The sequence below is a fragment of the Galeopterus variegatus genome, unplaced genomic scaffold (genome assembly GCF_000696425.1).
Source record: "Galeopterus variegatus unplaced genomic scaffold, G_variegatus-3.0.2 Scaffold1716, whole genome shotgun sequence".
In the NCBI taxonomy this organism is placed as follows: domain Eukaryota; kingdom Metazoa; phylum Chordata; class Mammalia; order Dermoptera; family Cynocephalidae; genus Galeopterus; species Galeopterus variegatus.
Genome location: NW_007727827.1, coordinates 66,518 through 90,427, shown reverse-complemented (window position 1 = coordinate 90,427; position 23,910 = coordinate 66,518). Strand labels below are relative to the sequence as shown.

At 44.2% G+C, this 23,910-nt stretch overlaps 1 protein-coding gene across 1 annotated transcript in view; it reads right to left on the bottom strand.

Annotated features, from left to right (window-relative positions):
* Positions 1 to 6,951: 6,951 nt before the first annotated feature.
* BTD (biotinidase) overlaps positions 6,952 to 23,910 on the bottom strand; it is a 37,543-nt gene continuing 20,584 nt past the window's right edge. The window contains exons 2-4 of the mRNA XM_008578549.1: positions 14,276 to 14,540; positions 9,380 to 9,529; positions 6,952 to 8,463 (exon numbers count right to left, since the gene is read on the bottom strand). Coding sequence (XP_008576771.1) covers positions 7,291 to 8,463; positions 9,380 to 9,529; positions 14,276 to 14,524 — 1,572 coding nt within the window. The 5' untranslated portion in view covers positions 14,525 to 14,540 and the 3' untranslated portion in view covers positions 6,952 to 7,290. The remainder of the gene's footprint in view (positions 8,464 to 9,379; positions 9,530 to 14,275; positions 14,541 to 23,910) is intronic.

The following is a 23,910-nucleotide window of genomic DNA, read 5'->3' as shown; positions in this document are numbered from 1 at the left end:
AACAATGAACTAAATTGTCTTTTCCCACTAATCTGCCCTTAGTCAAACAAAACAAAAATAGAATAATACATTTGGATGACGAAAAAGTCATCCAAATTATTACTCAGGAAAGGAAATAATGGGTTGAAAACTAAATGGGGAGGAGAGAAAAGTTCTGGGCTGGTGATGTGAAAATTCCAGCTCCGCTGCTGGGGTGCTGTTTAGCCTCGATCAAGGCACTTCCCTTCCAAGCCTCATTTCCCTCTTCTGTAAAATGCCTGTTTCAGAGAAGTGGTGTGAGGAGCTGATGATTGAGGCCTGTGCACCTTCTCTGGGAACTGCATAGTGTTAGAGCAGTGGGCTCACACCTGGTCAGGACCAGAATCTCATGAAGGGCTTGTTAAACACAGATTGCTGGGCCCTACCCCCAGAGAGAATGACGAAGTCGGTCTGATGTGGGAGCCAAGAATTTGCATTTCTCAAAACTCCCCAGGTGCTGCTCCTGCTGTTGCTTTGGTAACCACGCTTTGAGAACTGGTCTGCACCACACCAGGCTGGTGGAGAACTCTCTGCCTGGGTGGGTTAGGCAAAATTCTGGGGACAGGAGGTTTTCCTGGCCACTGTCAGAATACCTCTTCCAGAACTTCCAATTTCAAAGCATCTAAGGTCTGTCAGTGTGGACCCCTCTTTTTGTTGTTGTCCTTCCATCTGAGAACATCTTCCTGGTGCATTTCACTATTCAAAACCAGAAGAAAAGAAAATAGACCATCGCTGGCTTTGTGTAGTCCAGCAAATAACAGCCACTAGTAGCACTTGACTTGTATACAGTGGGGGAGAGACCTGTGCAGGAGCAGGCACGACAGCGGGGAGACTGAGCATTGGATGGATGTGAATTTTGGCAGGGGATTAAGGTGCTGGTAGAAAGATTATTGTATTAGTAATCTATTACTGCATAATAAATCACCCCAAAACCTAGCAGGCTTAAAACAACAAGCATTTACTATCCCATAGTTTCTGAGGGTTAGGAATTCAGGAGTGGCTTAGCTGGATGGTTCTGGCTCAGGGTCTCTCATGAGGTTGCAGTTTGGATGTCCCCCGGGGCAGAGTCATCTGAGAGCTTGACTGAGGCTGTACGATCCCCTTCCATCACACCTTGCTCATGTGGCCGGTTGCAGGAGGCTTAAATTCCTTGCCAAATGGGCCTGTCCCTAGGGCTCCTTGGGACATGGCAACTGACTTTCTTCTGAAGGAGTGACCCAAGATAGAGAGTGAGTGACCAATATAGGAGGTGCAGTATCTTTTATCACCTAATCTCAGAAGTGACCTGCCATTACATCTGCCCTATTCTATTGGTCACACAGAACGACCTGGAACGCTGTGGAAGGGCACTCCACACAGGCGTACTGGGGGCTGTCTGGAGGCAAGCTACTGCAGGTATGCTCATTAAGAAGCCCATCTGTTCACCAGCCTCTCTGTCCCCTAACTGCTCTGTTCTCAGATGGACTGGTTTGTGAGCTTCCAGAATGTTCTGGGAGAACCATGTCTGAGCTGCATTTGTCTTTCCTGCAGCGCTCCCCTCTTCTCCATCCTGTTCTGTGACCCTAACACTGACTTCTATAAACAGCACGAACCAGACTCTTGCCCTCTACCTTCCTGTTGGATCCAGCCAATGGGAAGCAGCTGCAGGAATTGGGAAGGTGGGAGAAGAGAGAGAAGACAAGATATTCATCGCCCGGGTCCCTCCTTGTCACGTCACCATAGTCTGGCTGTGCCTTTACTCACAGCCCCAGCTCCTGCCGGGCTGCTGTCTGCACAAGCTTCCCTCTCTTGCTTCCAGTAGCCCTTCACACCTGTAAGCCTGGGGTGAATGGCTCCTGCTGTTGCGAGCCCCGGTGTAGGGCACTGTCCTTTCTTGGTTTTCTACCCCCTGCCTACGCCTGTGTACCTTACTCTGGTATCGAACTCTCCTCATTTAATCAGGATGTGCAGTCTCCTTCCTGCCGTGGCTCTGACTGCAAAAGTACCTAACCGGCAGCAGATGGAACTTCTTAGAGGAAGCAGGCCCGAGGGACACTCATGTGCTTGACCACACACAACCCTCCTTTCCCTGTAACGCTGCCCCAGTCTTCCTTTGGGGAACCACCTTTCCTGCCTCTCAAACCGTGGGTTTTAGGTCAAAGCCAAGCCCACCAGCCCTCACCCTGACAGTGGGCATGTGAGCCAGTGCTGGCTGATCAGAATATCACAGCCTCTGGCCAATAACTGGCTCAGAAATGGGCAGGTGGCCCAAGCAAGAGCCAATGAGGTTCAGTTCTGAGACTCTTCTAGGGACTGTGTGAAAAACAAGCTTTTTCTTTGAGCTGCTGAGAGGGTCAGAAGAAGCCTGAGCTATCGTGACCATCGTTACAACTACATGGAGAGTCTGTCTGGGAAAGAAGATGATAGAAGAATTCAGAGTGGAGAGAGCCCAGTGCCGTGTCCAGACACATTTGAACACTAGATCCAGCCATGTCTGGAAGGGATCTCTTTTTCAGACTCCCCAGTTATATGAGTTAATAGTCTTTTTTTCTTCAAGCAAAAAAAAAAAAAAAAAAAGCAAAGAAAATGAGAAGTTATATGTGAAAAAGTTATATGTACATGAAGCCAACAGTTCATAGATCTACTGATAATTTTAACAGTTCAGCTGTTATTCAGATTTTTGTTTTACGTCAGTAGTAGAACACTAAAATGGGAAAACATTCCAAAGAAAAAAGAAAGCTTTGTTGTTTTGTCTCAGCCTGTCTAAATGGGATAAACACTCTCTGTGACTACCCAATTATTCGTTCATTCAGTGGTCAACAAGTATAGAGCACAGATTTTATAAGCCAAGGGAACCGTGCCGGGCGCTGCAGATACGACGATGAATAGGACATTGGCTCCGCTCTCAGAGGGTGGGTCTCCTCTGAGTCACTGTGAAGATGCAAGTCTTAGCATCAGCACAAATTTACATGTGGATTCGCTAAGATCTCTGCGTCAGTCTTCCCCATCTGCAGGATAGCCATAACCAACCTTCTCTGGGGCTCATGCAAGTTAAGGGAGGCCGTTTATGAGCATCAGCACCGAGGTGACACTGGCGGCAGGGTGGCGACTCCAGGCGCGGCTCACGTTCTGGTGAAAGCGCTCAGAGGAACAGTACAGCCAGCGAGGAGGCTCAGGGAACTGGGCGGCAAAGCCAGACCAACGGGAGAAGCCGTGGTGAGCGGGGACACCTGGAAGGGTGGATTACTGTCCTCATCAGAACAGGCCACTGCAAGCAAAGATAACGGTTCAGAGGCCAGGCTGTGCTCAGAGTGTTGGGGGAGCTGAGGGGACTGGCCACGGCTGGACAGAGCCCTGGGTTCACGTGAGGCAGTTGCGCAGGAGAGAGGTCGCACAGCGTGTGAACTTCAGTCTGAGGACGGGAGCTTCTGGGAGGTGAGACACAGGAGAAATGTGATTTGAATTGAGATTGGTAGTCAGTCTCCAAGATGGTCTCCAGTGGTCACTTCGTGACATCTGTGCCTGGTGTCCCTTCCCACGGGAGCAGAGCTGACCTGCGTAATCCAGTAGGATAGTGCAAAAATGAAGCAGTGTGACCTCTGAGACTAGGTCATAAAAGACATGTGGCTTCCACCTGCTCTCCTTGGATCACTTGCTCCAGGGGAAAACAGGTGCCACATCGTGAGGACACATAGATATCCCTATGGAAAGGTCCTTCTAGCAACCAGCTCCAATTTAGCAGCCATGTGAATGAGCCACCTCGGAAGTGATCCTCTGAGCCACCATGACAAAGTACCACAAATTGGGTGGCTTAGAACAACAGAAATGTACAGTTGTGGAGTCTACAAATCTAAAATCAAGTTGTCGGCAGGCCCGTGCTTCCTCCAAAACCTGCGAGGAGTGTCCTTCCTTGCCTCTTCTAATGTCCGGTGGTTTGCTGGAAGCAGTCCCCGGTGCCCTTGTCTCGCAGATGCATCCCGGCAATCTCAGCCTCCGTCCTCACGTGGCCACCTTCTCCCTCGGTGTCTGTGTCTTCTCGGGTAAGGACACACTCATATTGGATTACAGGCCCACCCTGCTCTAGTACGACCTCCTCTTACCATACGTCTTAATCACATCTGCAAAGACCCTATTTCCAAATATGGTCACATTCTCAGGAAATAGGGATTAGAACTTCAACATATCTTTTTTGGGGGGAAAAAGGCACAATTCAACCAATATTCTCCAAATCCCGTGTAGCCTTCAGCTGACTCCAGCTGTGGCTGACTTCTTGACTGCAGCCTCATGAGAGACCCTGAGGCAGAACGACTCAGCTAAACCCTCCCCAGATTCCTGACCCACAGAAACTATGAGAGTTAATAATGCTCGTGACTGTTTTAAGCCACTAAGTTCGAGGTGACTTGTTACGTGGGGTAGACAACTACCACAGAAGGGAGGCTGGACGATGGAGAAGCCGGCAGCCAGGAGGCCGGGGCCATGCTCTGGCCTGAGGAGTGACACAGCTTGCACAGCCGCCTCCTCTCACACCCCCACACGTGCCAGCATTTGCTTCAAACCCAGGCTTTTTTGCAGGATACGACATTTCATACTGCTGTAACTTAACTTCTACTTCACCACACAGAACCCTGCTTTGTGGAGACACCATTTGTTCACTGAGTGGTAATGTGTGTTGAGCAGTTCTGAGTTTCACTGAGCAGCTGACTCACCATTGTCCTTCTCTGGGCAGAACTTCTGTGCCAGGCCACCTCACAAGCCACCAGCCAGCCCTCTGATTGGCTGGTCTTGGGTCAGGTGCCCACTCCTGGTCCAATGTGCTATGGGGTGGCCCAGATGGGTTTTTCTCAGCAGGGGCTGTGGACAGGTGCCCCTCAGGAGCAGGTGCGGTGGGCACTGGGACTGGACAGCCTGTGAGGAGGGTGTGGTTTCTGCCTACTACTCTGAAAAAAAGGTCTTTTTAGGTCCACTGTGAACACAGCTCATTGTGCCTCTCATTTCCTTTGTGAGAAAAACCACAGACAGGCACAGCTGCACCTATGTGAGAAACCACGTGGACCGAGCTACTTCCCCCAGTCTGATACCACCAAAAATACATTTGATTTCCTGCCTCTATGTTATGGTCAAGATTGCCATTTGTTTCCTGAATTGCAGGATCACAGTTGACAAAAGCATATCACAACCGTTAGTCATAGGTGTATTTATTCATTTTCTCATTCTTCACTTTGTTTTGCCACCTGGCAGCTACTTCTTTTAATGGCAAAATCACTTTGTTCTACCACCATTATTTGCTTTTCCTCTACTTTATGAGCAATTCATTTTAAATTGTCAGTAGAAAGTAATTGCTCAGGGAAAGTTCACGGTGCTCTGCTCAGAGGGCAGAATGTGCACGCAGCAGATGCTTATTAAATGTTTATTGGGTAGCTCCACCAAGTCTGAATTTAGGACTGGCCTGTGTCCCTCTTTCTTAGGCTGATCTGAATCATCTTGGCACAAAGCAGCAATATGCATTTTTAAGATAATTTTTGTCTCCCTGGGGTTTACAGCAGGGAAGCAGAGTGGGCAGTAGACAGCCACATCTGGAGCCACATCCGGCCTGCCTGGATGGGGAGGGCAGGCGAGCACTGTCATCTGGTGGGAGAGGTCCCACTCCCATTCCAGGGGGACTTCCCAGGGTGTGGGGTTCCCAAGGCTTCCTCAGGAATTCTGAGTCATTCCCGCTTATTCCCTGCAGACTTGCCTCATTCCAGCCTTTGCGAGGGTGCAGTGAGTCACGGGCTGGTTCCGGCTTTGCTTCTTTCCCACGTGGCTTGTTCAATCTACATTCTACACATGAGAAAACGGGGGCACAAGAAGGTTTAAATAAAGTGCCCAAGGCCTTCCAGTGAAGAGGCAATGGTGAGGCCATGCATGTAAGCCCTGTCCGTCTGACTCTGGAATCCATGCTTTTCTGTCGCTAAGCCAGAAAAGGCTACCCGGTAGGGAAATGGAAAGAGAACTGCATCTTTACACAATTCAGAATTTTTAAAAAAGCATATGTTTAAAAAAAAACACTAATTTAAAAAGGAGTTAAAACTAAATGGCCATAACATTTAAGAGGCAAATTACTGATAACAAATGATCCATTCTGCATTTAAAAAATGATCAGAAACTGTTACTAGGCATGGAGTCAAAATCCTTTCTGAAATGGCTTGGAAATGTTGGATACACGTTATACAGAAATCAGTGGCCTAAAAATGTCTTCACAATACTGAATATAATGATTTTGCGTCTGGAACTAATATTGGGGGAAGTCCCTGCTCTGTACCTGGTGCGCACTCCAAAAACCCTTGATGAGTGATTAAATAAATGCAGGACTACTGTGGGCTAACCGCCCTGGCAGTCCTTGCAGTTTACCTTTGTGGGGTGCTGTGCCTTGCTGCAAACGGGAGGCCCTCCATGGGGCTGCAAATTGAATTATATTAGCATCATCCCATCCTGTGCAGGTGGCAGCTTGCCCAACTCTTGCCCAAAGCCAACTGGATTTATGAAGGCCCCTGGAATCCCTGGCTGAGATGCACTGTCCAGAAGGAATTCTATGACTCAGATCTTCCCATCGCTGTCCCTCTTTTCCGAACATTTTCCAGCCCACCCTTGCCCCCACCCCAGAGCACTGCACTCCCTCTTTCCAGTTATTCCAAGTCCTGCCTACACATTCTGCTTGCTGACAGAAAGGCAGCTTGAGGAGAACTTCTTTTCTATTTTTAAAAGCTGTTTCAAGGACTACGTTTCTGACGTTGCCGGTGGCTCTAGCACTGCCATTTCATCTGGAGATAGTTCTAGTGGACCACGATGGGAAAGGTCCCCACAACAGCTAAGACACCTTTTGCTTTCTTGCTTTAGAAAATGTTTGAGACTTCCTGGGTGTCCCTGCTCAACAACGAGAAAAAAAAAATACAAAACAAAACCCCAAACTACTGCTTTGTGGATGTGTAAAATATAAACTGACATTTATTTCTGTTTTACCTCTTAAAACCAAATGTGTACTGAGAGATTTGCTAGCAGCAGATGTGGCTTGAAAAAGACAAATGTGAGTAGAGAATACCAGAAAATGTCTAATTGATGTTGAAGAGGAGGAGACACTGAGGGAATCTGCCTCTCCTCCTTCCTCCCACAGTTCCCAGGGTGGGATCCGGTGCCACAAAAGCGGGCGTCCACCCTTAGCACAGGGAGGGGGTCTCAATGTTTATCTGTGGGCTGTGGAGGTGCGTGGTTGTCCACATGATGGCCAGAGTTCACCCCAAAGACCACACACTTTTCCTAGTCCCTCTCATACAACCGCCCATAGAGAGCTGCTGTCACCAGGCCAGAGGACAGTCCACTCTTCCTCAGGAAATAGTGGTCATTCTCCCAGCCGAGCTGGTCAGGGGTTTCTAGGGTCATCCCTGAGGACAGAAACAAAGGAAAGATGTAGGAAGTACTGAAGTTTCCCCACAGGTGAAACTCAAATATCCCTGTGGCCTCTGTGATCTCCTGCCCACAGGTGTCAAAGCCAAGACCCCCACACTTGACCAGGGCACACACTTGAATGTAGTAAGTGCCGTGCACTGTGTGAAGGCCATCAAAGACCCCCAGGGCATACAGCTCTCTGGACAAGGTGGGCCTTTCGTAAAGTAAGTAACAGCAGAGGCCATTCGAGCAGACTTGGAGGTAGCCTTCCTTTCCCCAGACAGGGACCAGGGTGAAGTTGTCATACATCATCTCAGAGTGAAATGTGGGAGGAGCATTCATGTTCCATTTGGCGGCTTCGCCACAGTGGACTTCCTGAGCATCCTTTGCACAGTATGGATCGCCTGACAAGATTTTTAAAAACTTACTGTGGGATGGGTCCATTTTAGCTGTTGCATTCTCTGTACCCATGAGACCCTGTGGATTTTTGGCTACCTGAGCAATTATAAGGTGACCTGTGGAGTTTTCCATGTTATGGTACCAAAAGGACTTCAGAGGGGTGTGTATGCCACTCCCTGTCATCCCCAGAGATGGGTGGTGGATGTTAGCTGCCAGGAAATTGACGCTAAAAGCGATGGCAAAAGCTTTCTGAATCTCAATAGCTGCCAAGAGTGGGAGCTGGTTCATCCAGGCGGTGGGAAACACAATGTGCTTCACCTCAGAGTCTCTGAGGAGCCTGACAGCAGGGTCAAAGAACAATATGTCAAAGCAAGTGAAGACGCCAAACTTGCCAGCAAAGGGGGTGTCAAAGGTGACATGGTCCGCTTTAAGAGGGGTATCAAAAGCTGCCTCAAAGTAGAGGTTGTGTTTTCGGTAGCGATCAACAAGCGTTCCGTTACTGCTGAACACGACATTCGTGTTAAACTGGTATCTCCCATCGTTTGGGCACCCAGGGTCACTGCTATGACAAGGCTGCTTTGTCCCAAGATTGGCCACCAAGAACATCTCTCCCTTGATGGCCATACAACTCAGGCGCTGGAGGACCTAGAGGGAAAAAAGTTAAAATGCCTTTTTGAAATCCTGCCTTTTGTTTCATATTAAACAAACAAAAAAAGGATTTGTTTGTGTCCATAATATATAAACAGCTATCATAAATAAGAAAAAAGCAACCACCACTGGAAACATTCAAAGGATATGAACAGGTGATTCACAGAATACAAGTGGCCAAACATGTGAAAAGATGCTCAATCTTGTCATTTTTCACTTTCATAAGACTGTCAAAAATTCAAGATTATTCTGTCTTGCATTGACTAAAGGATGGGAAAACAGGCACTCATACACTATAACTGGGGATGTAAAGTGAAATCAAAGTTTTTTAAAGGAGAAACTCGGTACACTTTAATGTGATTTAAACTGTGTACATCCTTTGAGGAATTCCATTTCTAGGAATTTTATCTTGCAAAAAACTTGGACATGATTGCAAAAATATGTGTACAAAGATATTCATTGAAACTTTGCTTATAATAGCAAGAGTTAAAAAAGAATAAGCACATAGCATGCTAGAAAAGAGGATGCCAACAATGAGAGCAGGAAAAATATAGTTGAATGCCCAAATAGTTGATGGCAGTTTCTCTAGGAAAGGAAATAGGATGAGGGGTGGTCCGTGGTGAAAGGGAACTTTCACTTTGTTACCTCTGTTTGGTTTGCTTTTTTAATATGTAGTTGTTTATGTGTTTCTTATGTCACTAATAAATGGAAAGATCCATAGATGAGAAATGCCTTGTGATACCAGACATTCTTTAACTGAATGAACATGTGGCACATAGGGTTTGGGTTTGATTTTTTGGATTCCAGGGTCTCCTTTGAATCTCAGTTAACATGTTGTGGCTTTTGGCCCCTGGCTTGGTTCATCTCTGTGTGCCCTTGGCCCACTGAGAAGGAAGCCTGAATCCTTACACACCTCTGTGTCATTGAAACGGTGGGGCTCCAGGCACGGGTTCCACCTGACCAACCGGGGAGACGGCATGAAGTCCAAAAATGGGTACAATGATGTTCTTGTAAAGTTGAATCCATGAATGCCATCTTCTGGAAACACTATGATCTGTACACCCTGTAAATCAAAACATCAAAGTACAATCAACCTGTTATCAGATGATAGGAAGCACCGCTTCATTCATTTGTTCATTCATCTGGCAACCATCAAGAAATTACTCTGTACCAGGAACCAGAAGTACAAAGACGGTGGCTCTACGCTGATCGAGGATCTTAGTTTCAGGGAAGCTGTCTCACTTGGCCTAAACCCAAGGGGAGACAAAGTCCTCTAGGAACCGTTAGCTGTGCCTGAGGGCATGTAAGGGAAGGAGGGGATGAGTAAGCTGTTTTGAAGGGTGCCAGCGTTTGCCAAGCAAACAGTTAGGAGGGGTATGGTGTTCTTGGTGGTACAATGAAAGACGGGGCTGATCATAAAGGACCTTGAATTTTGGGTCCATTAACAGACATGGTATCTCCAGTGCAGTGGTTCTCAACCTTCACCGTTCATCAGAATCAGCTGGGGAACTTCTGAAAAAACATTGATGCTGGGGCCCAAACCTAAAAAGTCTGATTCAATTGACTGTGAGTGGGGTCTGGCAAAAATGTTTGTTTAAAGGTTCCCCAGGCAATTCTAATGTGCAGCCAAGGTTGGGACCCACTGAGCCAGTGGGTAAGTCAAGCATGTTGATTTCAGCATAAAAACAAGGACTCCCTGGAAATCTCAATTCCCCAAAAGGGAATTTGGAGGCTCCCTGGCTCTGATGGCCTGGGGCTCCCTGTGATGTCTGCAGCAAGCTAAGGAAATACAAACAAGGCAGCCCTCAGCTCTCAGCTCCAGGGCCTTTGCTCTCCACTTACATGGCTTAAAATGTCAAGCCTGGAACATTGGCTGGCCCCAGTGTGGAAGGTGGAGAAGGCAGGCAGAGAAGGCATGAATAATCTAAAATAGCAAGCAGTTTGAGGCTCTTATTTCTGGAATGCATTGAAAACTCTTTCAAAAATTTTTTTCTGGTCATAAAAACTTTAAAAGTTTAACAGGAGAAAATTTGGAAAACAGAAAAATAAAGAATTCATAATCCAATATCACAAGGACACTTATTTTTAATATCATACTTTCATTATTTTTTTCTCTCTCTGTATATGTGTGTGTACAATTGAGAAAATAATAAATATACGGTTTTGGATCTTCAGTAAGATCCATGGTTGTGACCATCCTCATACAGTATGTTCAAAACACTATTGAATGAGTGTTGTACACAGATCTTTGATCGATTCTCTGATGATTTCTTTAGAGTAAAGTCGTACAAGTAAAATTTCTGGGTCAAAGAGTATGAAACATTTCAAGTTCTTAACACACATTGCCAAATAGCTTTCCAGAAAGGTTATATCAACATCGGCTCCCTTCAGCATAATATGCTAGGCTCGTTCACTGCACTTACCGATGACTGTGTAAAGAAAAATTGTCACAGACTTGGAAATAAAGATAAAGAATGCATGCCTAGGGCTGGCTGCTTAGCTCAGTTCGTTAGAGTGCAGCCTTGTAACACCAAGGTCAAGGATTCGTTCCCCATACCAGCCAGCTGCCAACTAAAAAAAAAAAAAGAACACATGCCTTTCTGAATTATACTGGGTACTGTTTAACAGGCTCTCTCAAGGATTACCTAATTATCTGGAGAATGTACCACTGTTTGACTTTATTATTTAAAAGATCACCCCAAACATTACAATTGTATTGCCCTGTAGAATATTAGTTTTCTGTTAGCAAATGTATTTCAACATTCGTTGGACTTAACTGACATACACATACACATTTGTATTCCTCAAATTCTTTGAACCAGCTTTACCAACTTACCAGTTATTTCCTTAAATAATGAGTTAAATAAAAGCTTTGGTCATTCTGTATTTCTGTAAGAGATATGTATTTAACTTTTTTGAAAATTATACATGGACAGATATTTTCCTTTATTAAAGACAAAACAAACCTTTGAGATCACTGAATGGCTTCTTTTTTTATTTTGGTGCTAGCCAGTACGGGGATCCGAACCCTCAACCTTGGTGTTACAACACCGTCCTCTAACCAACTGAGCTAATTGGCCAGTCCTGAATGGCTTCTTATGGAGACAAACATTTAAGTTATGTATACATATTAGATTAATATGAAAATGAAATGGCATTCCCTGAGCACATAGCCAGAAATAAGAAGAGGAACCAAACCTTAGCTGGGGCAGAACTTCGGGTCTGATGTGACGAGTGATCCTTTCTAGGAAGTAATTAGCATTCCTGATAAATAGCTTCAGCTGTTTTCTGATAGACCTTAATGAGACCAAGAACACCTGAGGAATGAAGGTCACCAACCCAGGGGACTGGCCAGCCTAATCATCTTTAAACCGGACTCCTTTGTTTCCCCCTATGGATGCCTCTACCAAGAGGGGAATATTTCAATTGGCTTGTTTAGAAACCTCTACCCTATAGCAAGTTTGACATGAAACTTGGACACATGCTTGCCATCAGTCTGCCTTAGAAGTTGCTCTAACACATACAAGCAGGTAGTGGAGCTGAGATATCTGTAAGTACTAAAAGCAAACACATCAACAGCTTCATCCCTGCTCCTGGACCACAAATAAAGAAGGAACGATTCCTTGCGACTGGCATGGATTCAACAAAATCATGTTATATGTTTCCTTTTGGGGGCAGGTTATTAAAATGTGAAAACAGGGGAATTCTGCAGTCCTAGTCTCTGGGTTTTAGTGTGACAAATGTCTCCTGATGGTCTGTGGACAGGATCGAGAGGCAAGAGGTAAGTGACACTCAGGTGCTGGATTCAGCACCACACAGGCAAACACCTCTGTCCACAGAACGCCCGCCCTTGAGTGGACTGGTGTCATCAGGAGGCCTGAGGGCACAGCCTAGGATTTTTTTACACTGACTTCAGCATAGACATAAATGAGGTGTGTATCAAACGTGTGAATGACGTGAAGGTAACTGATATGCAGATGTCAGTAAAGATCCCTGAATAGCCCACCAGGCTGCAATGATGAAATTTAATGGTATAAATGTGAAGTCTTGCTCTCAAGTGAAATAAATCAACTTTGTAAGTACAGGATGGCAAAAGCAGCATGTGTCTGTGTGTGTAAAAAGGGCAGGGGTTTAAGATGACAGCAAGTGCTTACGAAACCACAGTGAGATGTGGCTGCCAAAGTTCTCTGGGGACAACGTCTAGAGCAAGAGGTGTGACTTCTCCACTCTGCCCTCATCAGACAGAATCAGGAAAGTTGCTTACAGTTCTGAGCACAGAGAAAAGCCTGGAAAGTTGTTAGAAGAGCTGGAAACCAAATCTCCCAAGGAACTGTGGGAGGGACAGGGGACATAGAGCCTAGGGGAGAGATGCCGGGGGGGAATGATGACTTCCATCCTCAAATGTGGAGAAGATGGCGTTTGTGGGAAGGGACTCTGTTCTCCTTAGTTCCGAGGACAGAACTATGGGTGCAGTTACAGGGAGGCCTGTTGCTGCTCATTGATGGGAAGACCTTTCCAGAAGTTCCCACTGCTGGAACCAGTAAGACAATGAGTTCTGGGCCACTGAAGGTGTTCAAGGAGAAACCAGATGTCAGGTTGGGACAAAAAGTATCACCCATCAGAAGAAGCCAGATGAGGTCTTTAAGCTCTCTTCCAACATCCGTTTTCTATATTTACATAATATTTTATACTTACAGTATTTATACTTATATTTTTATATGTGTCTCTCTCTGTGTGTGTGTGTCATAGGCTAGAAATTTAAGATGTAGCAACAGATGGCAGCTATGGCCGTCCAGGCCACCTGACCACCCTGCTCAGAAACGGGCTGTTTGGGGCAGGACCTGCAGGCCAGACTGGCTCTGCCCTTTATGCTCACAGACAGCAGGGAAGTTTTGCTCTCACAGAGTTTACTTCCTGTTGAGGCACAGAGGGGCTTCCTCAAGCAGCTGGGCTTGGTCACCCCACCAAGAAGGTTAAAGCCCAAACTTCCCTTTGGTTATGGATTTCCCAGCAGGGCACTTTCTTAATGTCCGGCACTGGCACCAACATTTCCCTCTCTGCCCCAAGAGGCTACTTCCATCCCCACCCTTCCTGGCAGGAGAGAGAAATGTGGGCCAAGCAGGAAGCTTTCACAAAGGCTGGCACCGACCTTCCCTTTGTCAGTTTGGGGATGGTTCTGTCTGGGCTGAGGTCTCAGACTGTTCACAGTCTAGCACAGAGACCAGAAACGAGCCCCAAATAATCTGAAGACAGAACCGGAGGTTTTGAGGGTGGTTACTATTTCCGTTAGGCTTTGAATGTCTCAGTCCAGTGGTTTTCATATTCTTCTGCACATTAGAATCTCTAGGGAGCCTTAAAAAAATTCCAATGCCCAGACCATACTCCATCCAGACCAATTACAAATGATGCTCTGGGGCCAAGGCACCGTATTTGTTTACAATTTGCAGGTGATTCCTGTGCACGGACCACGTTTGAGAACCAATGATCTAGCCAGCCCAGGGCTTCTCAAACTTGAAGTGCAAAAGCATCACCTGGGGATCTTGCTAAAATGCAGGTTCTAATTCCGGGGGCGGGGGACAAGATTCTGCATTTCTAACAAACTCCCAGGTGCTGCTGATGCTGCTGGTCCACAGATGCTCTGTGTAGCAAGACTCTAGCCAACTAACTCAACTCAGGTTTACTAGCTGGACTGGCTTTCCAAAGGGACTGTAGGAAGCCTGGGGTTACCCAACAACTGACCATGGGTTAAAGTACAATTCGTTTTGTTCTATGAGAAAAATTCAGGTGGTAACTGAGGAGCATTTCTTGCCTTTTTGGCTGCGGTCATCACTTGCTGTTCATAGATGTCGAGGTTCTGGTTCATTAGCTCCAAGGCCTGCTTGCGGTTGGTGAGCGCCCGAGGGTCAGGACTCAAGATCGACTGGTGCTCGTACACGGCAGCCACGTAATACTCAGCCTCGTGATACCCAGCCGTGCAATGCTCCCCGGCGCGGGCTCCCAGGGCAGCCAAGTAACAGCCGCAGAGGAAAAGCGCAAGCTTACTGCTGGCTCCAAACATAATGCAGACCGTAAGTCTGGAATGTAATGGGGCAAGGGGAAAACAGCTGAATAAAGAATCCTGCCAAGAATTTAACTTTCACAGCTGTGATTTATTACTCCCAGCAATTAAACTCACCCGCAGCGATACTGCAGCTCAAAGAGTTTGTTTCATGTTCCTAATAAAAGAGTATGTGTTTCTCTCCAAACACGTAGCGAGCTACATTTACAATGGCTCACTGTGTTAACAGTCTGGTTTTAGAACACTTCCAAAACAGGCTCAATGTTTGCCATGATTTTTTTACCCAGTGTTCAGCAAGACTGTAGTGCACCACTACTTGCTTTTTCTAGCTGTGCACTTGAGGTTTAAGCATATAAGCATGTTATAGTTCACACTCCACCTCCGCCCTCTATATGCACAGACATGCTACAGGTCAGCTGTCTACACCAGCTATGCTGGTCATGATCCTCACAACACAGCCTGGCTCTCCTTTCCATAAAAGCCTAACAGACTAAAATTCTCTCTGCATTTCTTTGGTTAGTAGTGAATGCAATGAATAACTCTCCCTTTGTCCGGCACAACATTCTTTATTTGGTGCCAAGAAACTGCTAACTTCTTAAATGCCAGAATGTACTCTCGGTTATGGACTGGCAAGAAGCTGTCTCCCGATCAGAGCACGGCTTTTTCCCCTCATTGAACTTGAGAGTTGCCACTGCAAGCCGTCACTTTCTCCACCTTTGTGACTCCAAAACTCCTGCTCGAAAGCATATGCATTTAAAAATAAAATTCTAGGGCCGGCCCGTGGCTCACTCGGGAGAGTGTGGTGCTGATAACACCAAGGCCACAGGTTCGGATCCTATATAGGGATGGCCGGTTAGCTCACTGGCTGAGTGTGGTGCTGGCAACACCAAGCCAAGGGTTAAGATCCCCTTACTGGTTGTCTTTATAAAAAAAAAAAAGATAAAAATAAAATTCTAGCGCCGGCCCGTGGCTCACTCGGGAGAGTGCGGGGCTGATAACACCAAGGCCACAGGTTCGGATCCTATATAGGGATGGCCGGTTAGCTCACTGGCTGAGTGTGGTGCTGGCAACACCAAGCCAAGGGTTAAGATCCCCTTACTGGTTGTCTTTATAAAAAAAAAAAAGATAAAAATAAAATTCTTTTTTCAGTGATAAAATGCAATTTTCTAGAAAATAAGCTAGAATTTTCTAGAAAGTAAACTCAGCTTTAGAGCTCCTACCATAAGAGCCTAGAAGTAAATGACACTTCTGTATGTGTCTGAGTGTTTTAGCGTGAATGGTACAATTCTGTCTTGAAAGTCAGCCCGGCCTCTCAGATGAAGCCCCCTCCCCTGGCACAGAGATTTACCAGGTGGTGTGCCAAAGTCAGGCCACCTGCCCTGTGGAGATGTGCTGGGCTGACCAACTGCCCAGAAATCTAGATTAAATCTCAAGATAACAAAGACATATTGACAAACCATATCCTTTAAAAAGAAAATGACACTCTGTCCAAGTCTCAACTCATAATTCCTATGCTTGCCTTTCAAAACAAAACTTTCCAGGCTGAAAAGTTCTTTTTACTTTTTTTGTCAAAAGTTTCAGAAACAAACCGGAATTATTTTCAGCAACAGAATAAGGACTAGGGATGCTCATTCAGAACCCCTTGCAAAATTAAATACTTCTCAGAATGGGAAGCATTCTCCCACCATAACCCTCCCCATTTCAAACTGTTACCTCTTTCCCCAGGGAATAAAGTATCATCCAAACACCAAGCCTCGGGATTTGTTCCCATTCATCTGGGACACTGTAAACAATGTTTTAATGTAAGAAGAAGGAGCCTTTCAGTGAACAGTCATGAGTTTTTGAGTAGAAACAAAAGTATAATTGATAAGCTTTCTTATCTGAATTTTGCCTCTAAAGACAAGCAATAATTTAAAATGTCTCAAAAATCTATTTTCCATTCCATCTCTGGTTTCATAACGATGACAATGGGGAATAGTTTTGGGAGAGAACTTTCATCTTCAAAGTCACAGAAGCAGTATTTATAATGTATAAGGCAATGGCCCAAGAGGTGTGGAAACTGAGGCCATATGGGGGAGGGTTGTATGAACTGGTCCTGGGTGGAGGCATGTCAGGAGTTCCCAGGGCCAAAAGTGGCATTCACAGTATCCCCCTCTATCAACTGAGGGCTGTGCACCACTAATTTGAAGACACAACATTTATTTAAGTCAAAGGGACTTGCAATCCAGCAAAACAAGGATACTACGGAACCTGCAAGATGTCACATTTCTTTCTATTTTGAGAAAATAAAATTTATATTATTTACAAAGGAGCCTGGTAGGAGAGCTGTAAGTGGCAATCATTTGTGCGTGAACAAAGGTAGATCAATAATAAAAGGTTATGCAGATTCAGCCAGGTATTCATGCTTGAAAGAAGGAAAGCTTAATGAGGCAGGAGGGACTGAGTAATTACAATAAAAATAGATACAACAGTTTGCCCTTCCCAAAGAGTGGTGAAATAGGAGACATTTTAACCAAATTTGCAAGTGCTGGTTGCCTCTTTATTTGGTATGAGACGCACCTTCTCAGGAAAAAACAGAGTCCCAGACAAAGACTTCGAAGGGCTTAGCAGGCAGCAAGGTAGGGTGCTTGGTTAAGGTGGCAGGACTAGAGGAGCCGAGGCATCCCTAGACACTTGCCAGTGGTTATCAGGAGCTGGCTCACGACAATATGCACAGGTGGACTGGGGTCAGGGGCTCCATGAATGAGAAGCTCTGGAAGTCATGGGGTTCTGGCAAATTTAGCTACCAAGCCATCTTCAGTGCTGGCCAGGACCTGGGCCATAAAGAAAATGGTAACTAGAGGCCTGTGATGGGCATCAGACATTGGAGACCCAACTGTAGGGAGGGCTGGCATGAATGCATAACTGCGGTGCCAATGTGCGTGCCCTGTGGGTGCCCTGAACCCACCACAGCAGGGCCAGGAGGGCACTTGTTTCAGACGCCCATGCCACACCCGACTGTGAGCCAGACCAGGGTGCTGGCGTGGGGATGGCCCTCCCTTGTGGAGCTCACACTCCAGATGAGTGGAGAGACTGACCATAATCAAATACCTAGTATGTCAGATGGTGACAGGCACAAAGGAGAAATAGGCAGTGGAGGGGGTGGGAGGGCCCGGGGCTGTGTGGGTGACAAAGTGTGGTCAGGGAAGGCCTCAGTGAGGAAGCACGTGGTTTCTGGGGAAGAGCCTTCCAGATGAGGGCCTGAAGTGCGAGCCTGCCTCGTGGGCTCAAGAGACAGCCAGGAGAGCCACGAGGCTGGAGCCAGGGAAAAAGGGAAAGTGGCAGGAAATGGGATCACAGAGGGAGAAAGTGCAGAGACCCGCCCACTGGCCTCCTAACATCTCCCACATTCATCCTTGTCCTCTTCCATTCTGGTCTCATCAGAGCAGCCCGTGAGATCCAAGAAAGCCTGAGTCAACCATGGCACTGCTCTCAAAATCTTCCAGTGATTTCGTGCACAGTAAAAGCCAAAGTCCTAGGAAGGAACCAGGAGACCGGAAATCACTGACTGGGGGTGGGGTGAGAGAACTGCTGGAGTGGCATCTTTAAGCAAGCATCCTGATCTCTGAATGGCCCTACTGGGGCTTCTCATTGCATAAGGAAAAGTGTTCCCCCAATACCAGTCCTGATCAAGGAGGTTTTTTGATCTGCAAGGAAAAGAAATCAATGTCTAAATTACATGGAAATCTGTTTTGCAGAAATTTGGGTAGATATTTTTACCCAAACACTAGATATTTTTACACACAAAGGACTTTTTTCCCACCTTGCTAAATGATTCATCGTGATAATTAGCTGTACTTCCTCCCTAGCCCCGCTATTACAATAGGGTCTTTTGCAATAAAATGGAAGGATTATTATTAAGGCATTCTCAATAAGATAATTTCAGAGGCAGGGATATACATTTTAAAAATTTATATATAGGCCTATTGATCTTTTTAATAAAAGATCTTGTCACTCTTGTCAGGGAAAATAATAGTGCCATGATTGGAAAGGAGTCAGGAAGAGTCGGCTGAAGAAATGTCACATCCTGTGCAGCAAAGCCTGAGGGACCTGCTAAGTCATTAGGAATCAGCGTAGTATGCTTTCTATATATAGCTGACAGAATGCCAAGAAAAACATTGTCAAGCCCCAAATAATTTTAAAACTATTCTCACGAATTTGTGATTTCCTCACCTAAATTCTTTTACATAAGGGGGAAAGAATGTCTATCTCCGCCTAATTTACATAATCTGAATTTAAAGAAACCATTAAAGGGACCTTTATTTCCCAGGAAGTCTTAGAACGGCCTCTTGTTTTCTGGTTTTCCCATCTGAGTCTGCTAGTCATGAGCTTGTCCGTGACTGGCCACTGGAACAAGAAACTCCTCAATGGTTTTAGCTTGGACCACGTTGTTCCAACCCGCCCACCACCAAGACTTCTGACATCGCAGTTGTAAAGGTCAAGTGTGAATACTTGTGAGTGGCAGCTGATTATGATGTCAAAATTCATGGCTGAACTCACAGGGAACAGTGAGTAAATCCTCTGAGTTGAACTGCTAAATTGTGATTCCAGTTATTATCTTCAACATAGAGAATGATATACAAAGTGTAACATTTGATTAGGGCCAATATCTGCTTCATTGATTACAATAATTTATTCTAGAAAACTAAATGAGCAAAATTTATCCTAGAAAACTAAATAAGCAATCAAAGGAACTTGACTCTTTAACCTAAATATCATCTAATTTTCATCTGTCTTTTTCTCAAATGGGAAATTATCACAATTTAAGTCAAAATTTCTTTCTGAATTGCCCAAGTGTTTAATGTGTTCTCTTTTGGGGGCGGTGGGGGGGGGGGAAGCAGCTGGCTGGTATGAGGATCTGAACCCATGACTTTGGTGTTATAAAGCTGTGCTCTAACCAAATGAGCTAGCCAGCCAGCCCCCCAGGTGTTTAATGTAGAAAGGCTTTTTTTGCATGTGGTATTTGGATAAAAGTCAGTCTATTTGACTTTGACTATAGGGACGTGAAGAACCCCAGCTGAGACTGATTCTACAGGTTTGCTACTGCCACCCTGTGGACAAACTGAGCGCTCTCTCTCTCTCTCTCTCTCTTTTTTTTTTTGGCAGCTGTCCAGTAAGGGGATCCAAACCCTTGCCCTTGATGTTATAACACAGCGCTCTAACCAATGAAGCTAACCAGCCAGCCCCCAAATTGAATATCATTAACCTAAGTGGGTATTTGATCTTAAGTATCACAATAGTAGAGCAATTCTCAAGCAGTAAATGGTTATCTTTTTCCCTCTCCTCCTTTTCATTTCTAATACTTCATCTATTTCTTTTACAGTGGAAAAAAATCAGAAAGCATTTTACTTGATTTTCCAAGATGTGGGTTTCATGAAAGCTGTTTTTCATTCACCACACTCCCACAACGGTTACACCTTTTATATTCACAAGTTCTAAATTTGCTGCAATGTCTCATAGCTGTACACTCCAGAGGATGTGACTGGAAGTAAAAAGTGATGCTGCCCATCCGTACTGTGACACAGCATTCCGCGTGAGGAAACCTGATGAGTTAAGGGAACTACAGGGACATTTTGCATCAATGCTACAATATATTTTACATGCAAAGTAAACCATTCTAACATCCATTATTTCTTTTTATCTTTCTGCCACATAAAGCAGTGAAAGCAGATGGTAAAATTACATTTTCATGGTGAGGAAAAAACTCCAGGACTAGTTAGTGATTAGAATGAGACTGGAAACCAGGTCTCCTGGCTTCTGGTCCAGTCCACCCAACACATGTTGAAGAACTGGGGCAATTTACTGGTCAGACCTTCAAAGACCACTGTGGAGTCTTCGATGTAGCTGTGGGAGAGATAAATAGAAATTCCAAGACAGCACTCTCTGGGGGAGATTCTGCGTGATCAGACCAGAGCAGGGGTTCTCAAATGTACATATGCCATCAGAGTCACCTGGAGGGCTTGAACACGTAGATCCCTGCACTCCATGCTCAGGAGTTTTGATTAACTAGGTCTGGTGTAGGGCCTGAGAATCTGCATTTTCTAACAAATTCCCATGGGATGCTGATGCTCCTGGACCAGGTTACATCAGTATTAGTAAAAGGCTATAAAGTCCTTTTAGAAAAGAAAATATGAGCCAGAAATTTTATACTATGCCAAGCTGTGGTTGAAGTATAAAAATAACAAATAATAAGTTTGAAAATACAAGAAAGTAAGGATTATTCTCATCAGTCTTTCTTAAAAAAAAATGCATATAGGATAAACTTCTGGCAACCAAGAGGTGAATGGAAAAACTACGGCAAGAGGTTTGGATATGAAATAAATATGAGAACTCAATAGAAGCCATATATGACAAACCCACAGCTAACATCGTACTGAACAGGGAAAAGCTTTCAGCTAAGAACTGGAGCAGGACAAGGAAGCCCACTCTCATGACTTACTCAATATAGTACTACAAGTCCTGGCCAGAGCAATTAGGCAAGTGAAAAAAATAAAGGGCATCCCTACTGGAAAGGAAGAAGTCAAATTTTCCCTGTTTGCAAATAACATAATCTTATATACAGAAAAACCTATAGATTCCACCAAAAAAACTCTGAGAAATAAAAAAAAATTCAGTAAAGTTTCAGTACAAAATCAACATACAAAAATCAGTAGCATTTTCTATACTTTAACAACAAACTAGCTGAAAAAGAAATCAAGAAAGCAATCCCATTTACAATAGCTAAAAAAAATTAAGTACCTAGTAATAAATGTAACCAAGAAGGTGAATGATCTCTACAAGGCAAACTATAAAACACTGATGAAAAAAATTGAAGAGGACACAAAAAGTAGAAAGACATCACATGTTCATGAATTGGAAGAACCAATACTGTTAAAATGACCATGCTACCTGATATTGTTTGAATGTTTGTCCTCTCCAAAGTTCATGTTGAAGCTTAATTCCCTATATGGTAATTAAAATGTGGGGCCTCTAAAAGTTGACTGGACCATGAGAGCTATGTCCTCATGAACGAATTAATCCATTCATGGATGAAGGGGTTAACAGACTAATGGGTTATCAAGGGAGTAGACCTGTGGCTTTACAAGGAGAGGAAGAGAGCACATGAATGTACTCTTACCACTCTTGCCATGTGATACCTTGTGCTGCCTTGGGACTCTGCCGAGAGTCCCCACCAGGAAGAAGGCATTTACCACATGCACCCCTCAACCTTTGGCCTCCAAAACTATAAGAAATAAATGTTGTTTCATTATAAATTACCCAGTTTCAGGTATTCTGTTATAAGTGACAGAAAACTGACTAATATACTACCCAAAGGGATCTACAGATTCAATGCAATCCCTATGAAAATTCCAATGCCATTCCTCCAGAAATAGAAAAAACAATCCTAAAATTCATATGAAACCACAAAAGACCCTGAATAGCCAAAGAAATCCAGAGCAAAAAGAGCAAAGCTGGAGGCATCACACTATCTGACTTCAAATTATACTACAAAGCTATAGTAACCAAAACAGCATAGTACTGGCACAAAAACAGACACCCAGACCAGTGGAACAGAATAGAGAACCCAGAAGTAAATCCATGTATTTACGGCCAACTGATTTTTTATAAAGGGAGCAAGAACATATACTGGAGAAAGTACAATCTGTTCAGTAAATGGTGCTGGGAAAACTGGATATCCATATGAAGAAGAATAAAACTAGACCCCTCTCCCTCACCATATACAAAAATCAACTCAAAATGGATTAAAGACCTAAATTTAGGACCCCAAACTATGAAAACTACTAGAAAAAAACATAGTGGAAATGCTTCAGAACATTGGTATAGGCAAAGACTTTATGGATAATACCTCAAAGGCACAGGCAACAAAAACAAAAACAGAAGGTGGATTACATCAAACTAAAAAACTTCTGCACAGCAAAGGAAACGATCAACAGAATGAAGACACAACCTGCAGAATGGGAGAAAATATCTTCAAACTATTCATCTGACAAGGGATTAATATTTAGAATATACAAGGAACTAAAACAACTCAACAGCAGAAAAACAAATAATTTCAATAAAAAAAGGGCAAATGATATGAACAGACATTTCTCAAAAGAAGATATGCAAATGGCCAACGAGTATATGAAAAAATATTCAACATCACTAATCATCAAGGAAATGCAAATCAAAACCACAATGAAATATCATCTCGCCCCAGTTAGAAAGGCTATAATCAAAAAAGACAAAAAATAACAAATGCTGGCAAGGATAGGGAGAAAGGGAAGCTCTTGTACACTATCAGTGGGAATACAAATTAGTTCAGCCATTATGGAAAAGTGTAGAGTTTCTCAGAAAACTATAAATAGAATTACTATATAATCCTGCAATCCCACTGCTGGGTATATATCCAAAGGAAGGGAAATCAGTATGTCAAAAACATATCTACACTCCCATGTTTATTTCAGTACTATTCACAATAGCCAAGATATGGAATCAACTTAAGGTGGTGTTATAACCCCAAGGTCAAGGGTTCAGATCTCTGTACTGGCCAGCCACCAAAAAAAAAAAAACCAAAACAAAACCTAAGTGTTAGTCCACAAATGAATGCATTAAAAAAAAAAAAAGTGGTATATACACAGAATGGAATACTACTCACCCATAAAAAGAGAATAAAATCCTGTCATTTATGCAACACGGAGAGCCTGGAGGACACTACGTTAAGTGAAATAAGCCAGGAACAGTAAGATAAATATGGCCTGTTCTTACTCATATGTGGAAGCTTAAAAAGTTGATCTCAGAGAAGCAGAAAGTAGAACAGTGGTTACTAGAGGCTGGGAAGGGTGGGGGCGGAGGATAGGGAGAGGCTGGTTAATGGATACAAATAGCTAGATAGGAAGCATAAGTTCTAGTGTTCTATAGCACTGTAGAGTGACTATAGTTAACAATAATTTATTATTTAATTTCAGATAGCTAGAAGAGGGAATTTTGAATGTTCCTAACACAAAGAAATGATAAATGTTTGAGGTGATGAATACACTAATTACCCTGACTTGATCATTACACATTGTGTACATGTATTGAAATATCACACTGTACCCCATAAATATGTACAATTATTGTGTCGATTTAAAATATTAATAAAGTAGGGCCGAGCCTGTGGCACACTGGGGAGAGTGCGGCGCTGGGAGCACAGTGGTGCTCCTGCCGCGGGTTCGGATCCTATATGGGGATGGCCTGTGTGCTCACTGGCTGAGCGCGGTGCGGCCGGTCTCAAAAAGGACAAAAAAAAAAAAAAAAAAAAATTAAAAAAAAAAATTTTTTTTTTTTTTTTTTTTTTTTTTTTTTTTTTTTTTTTTTTTTTTTCC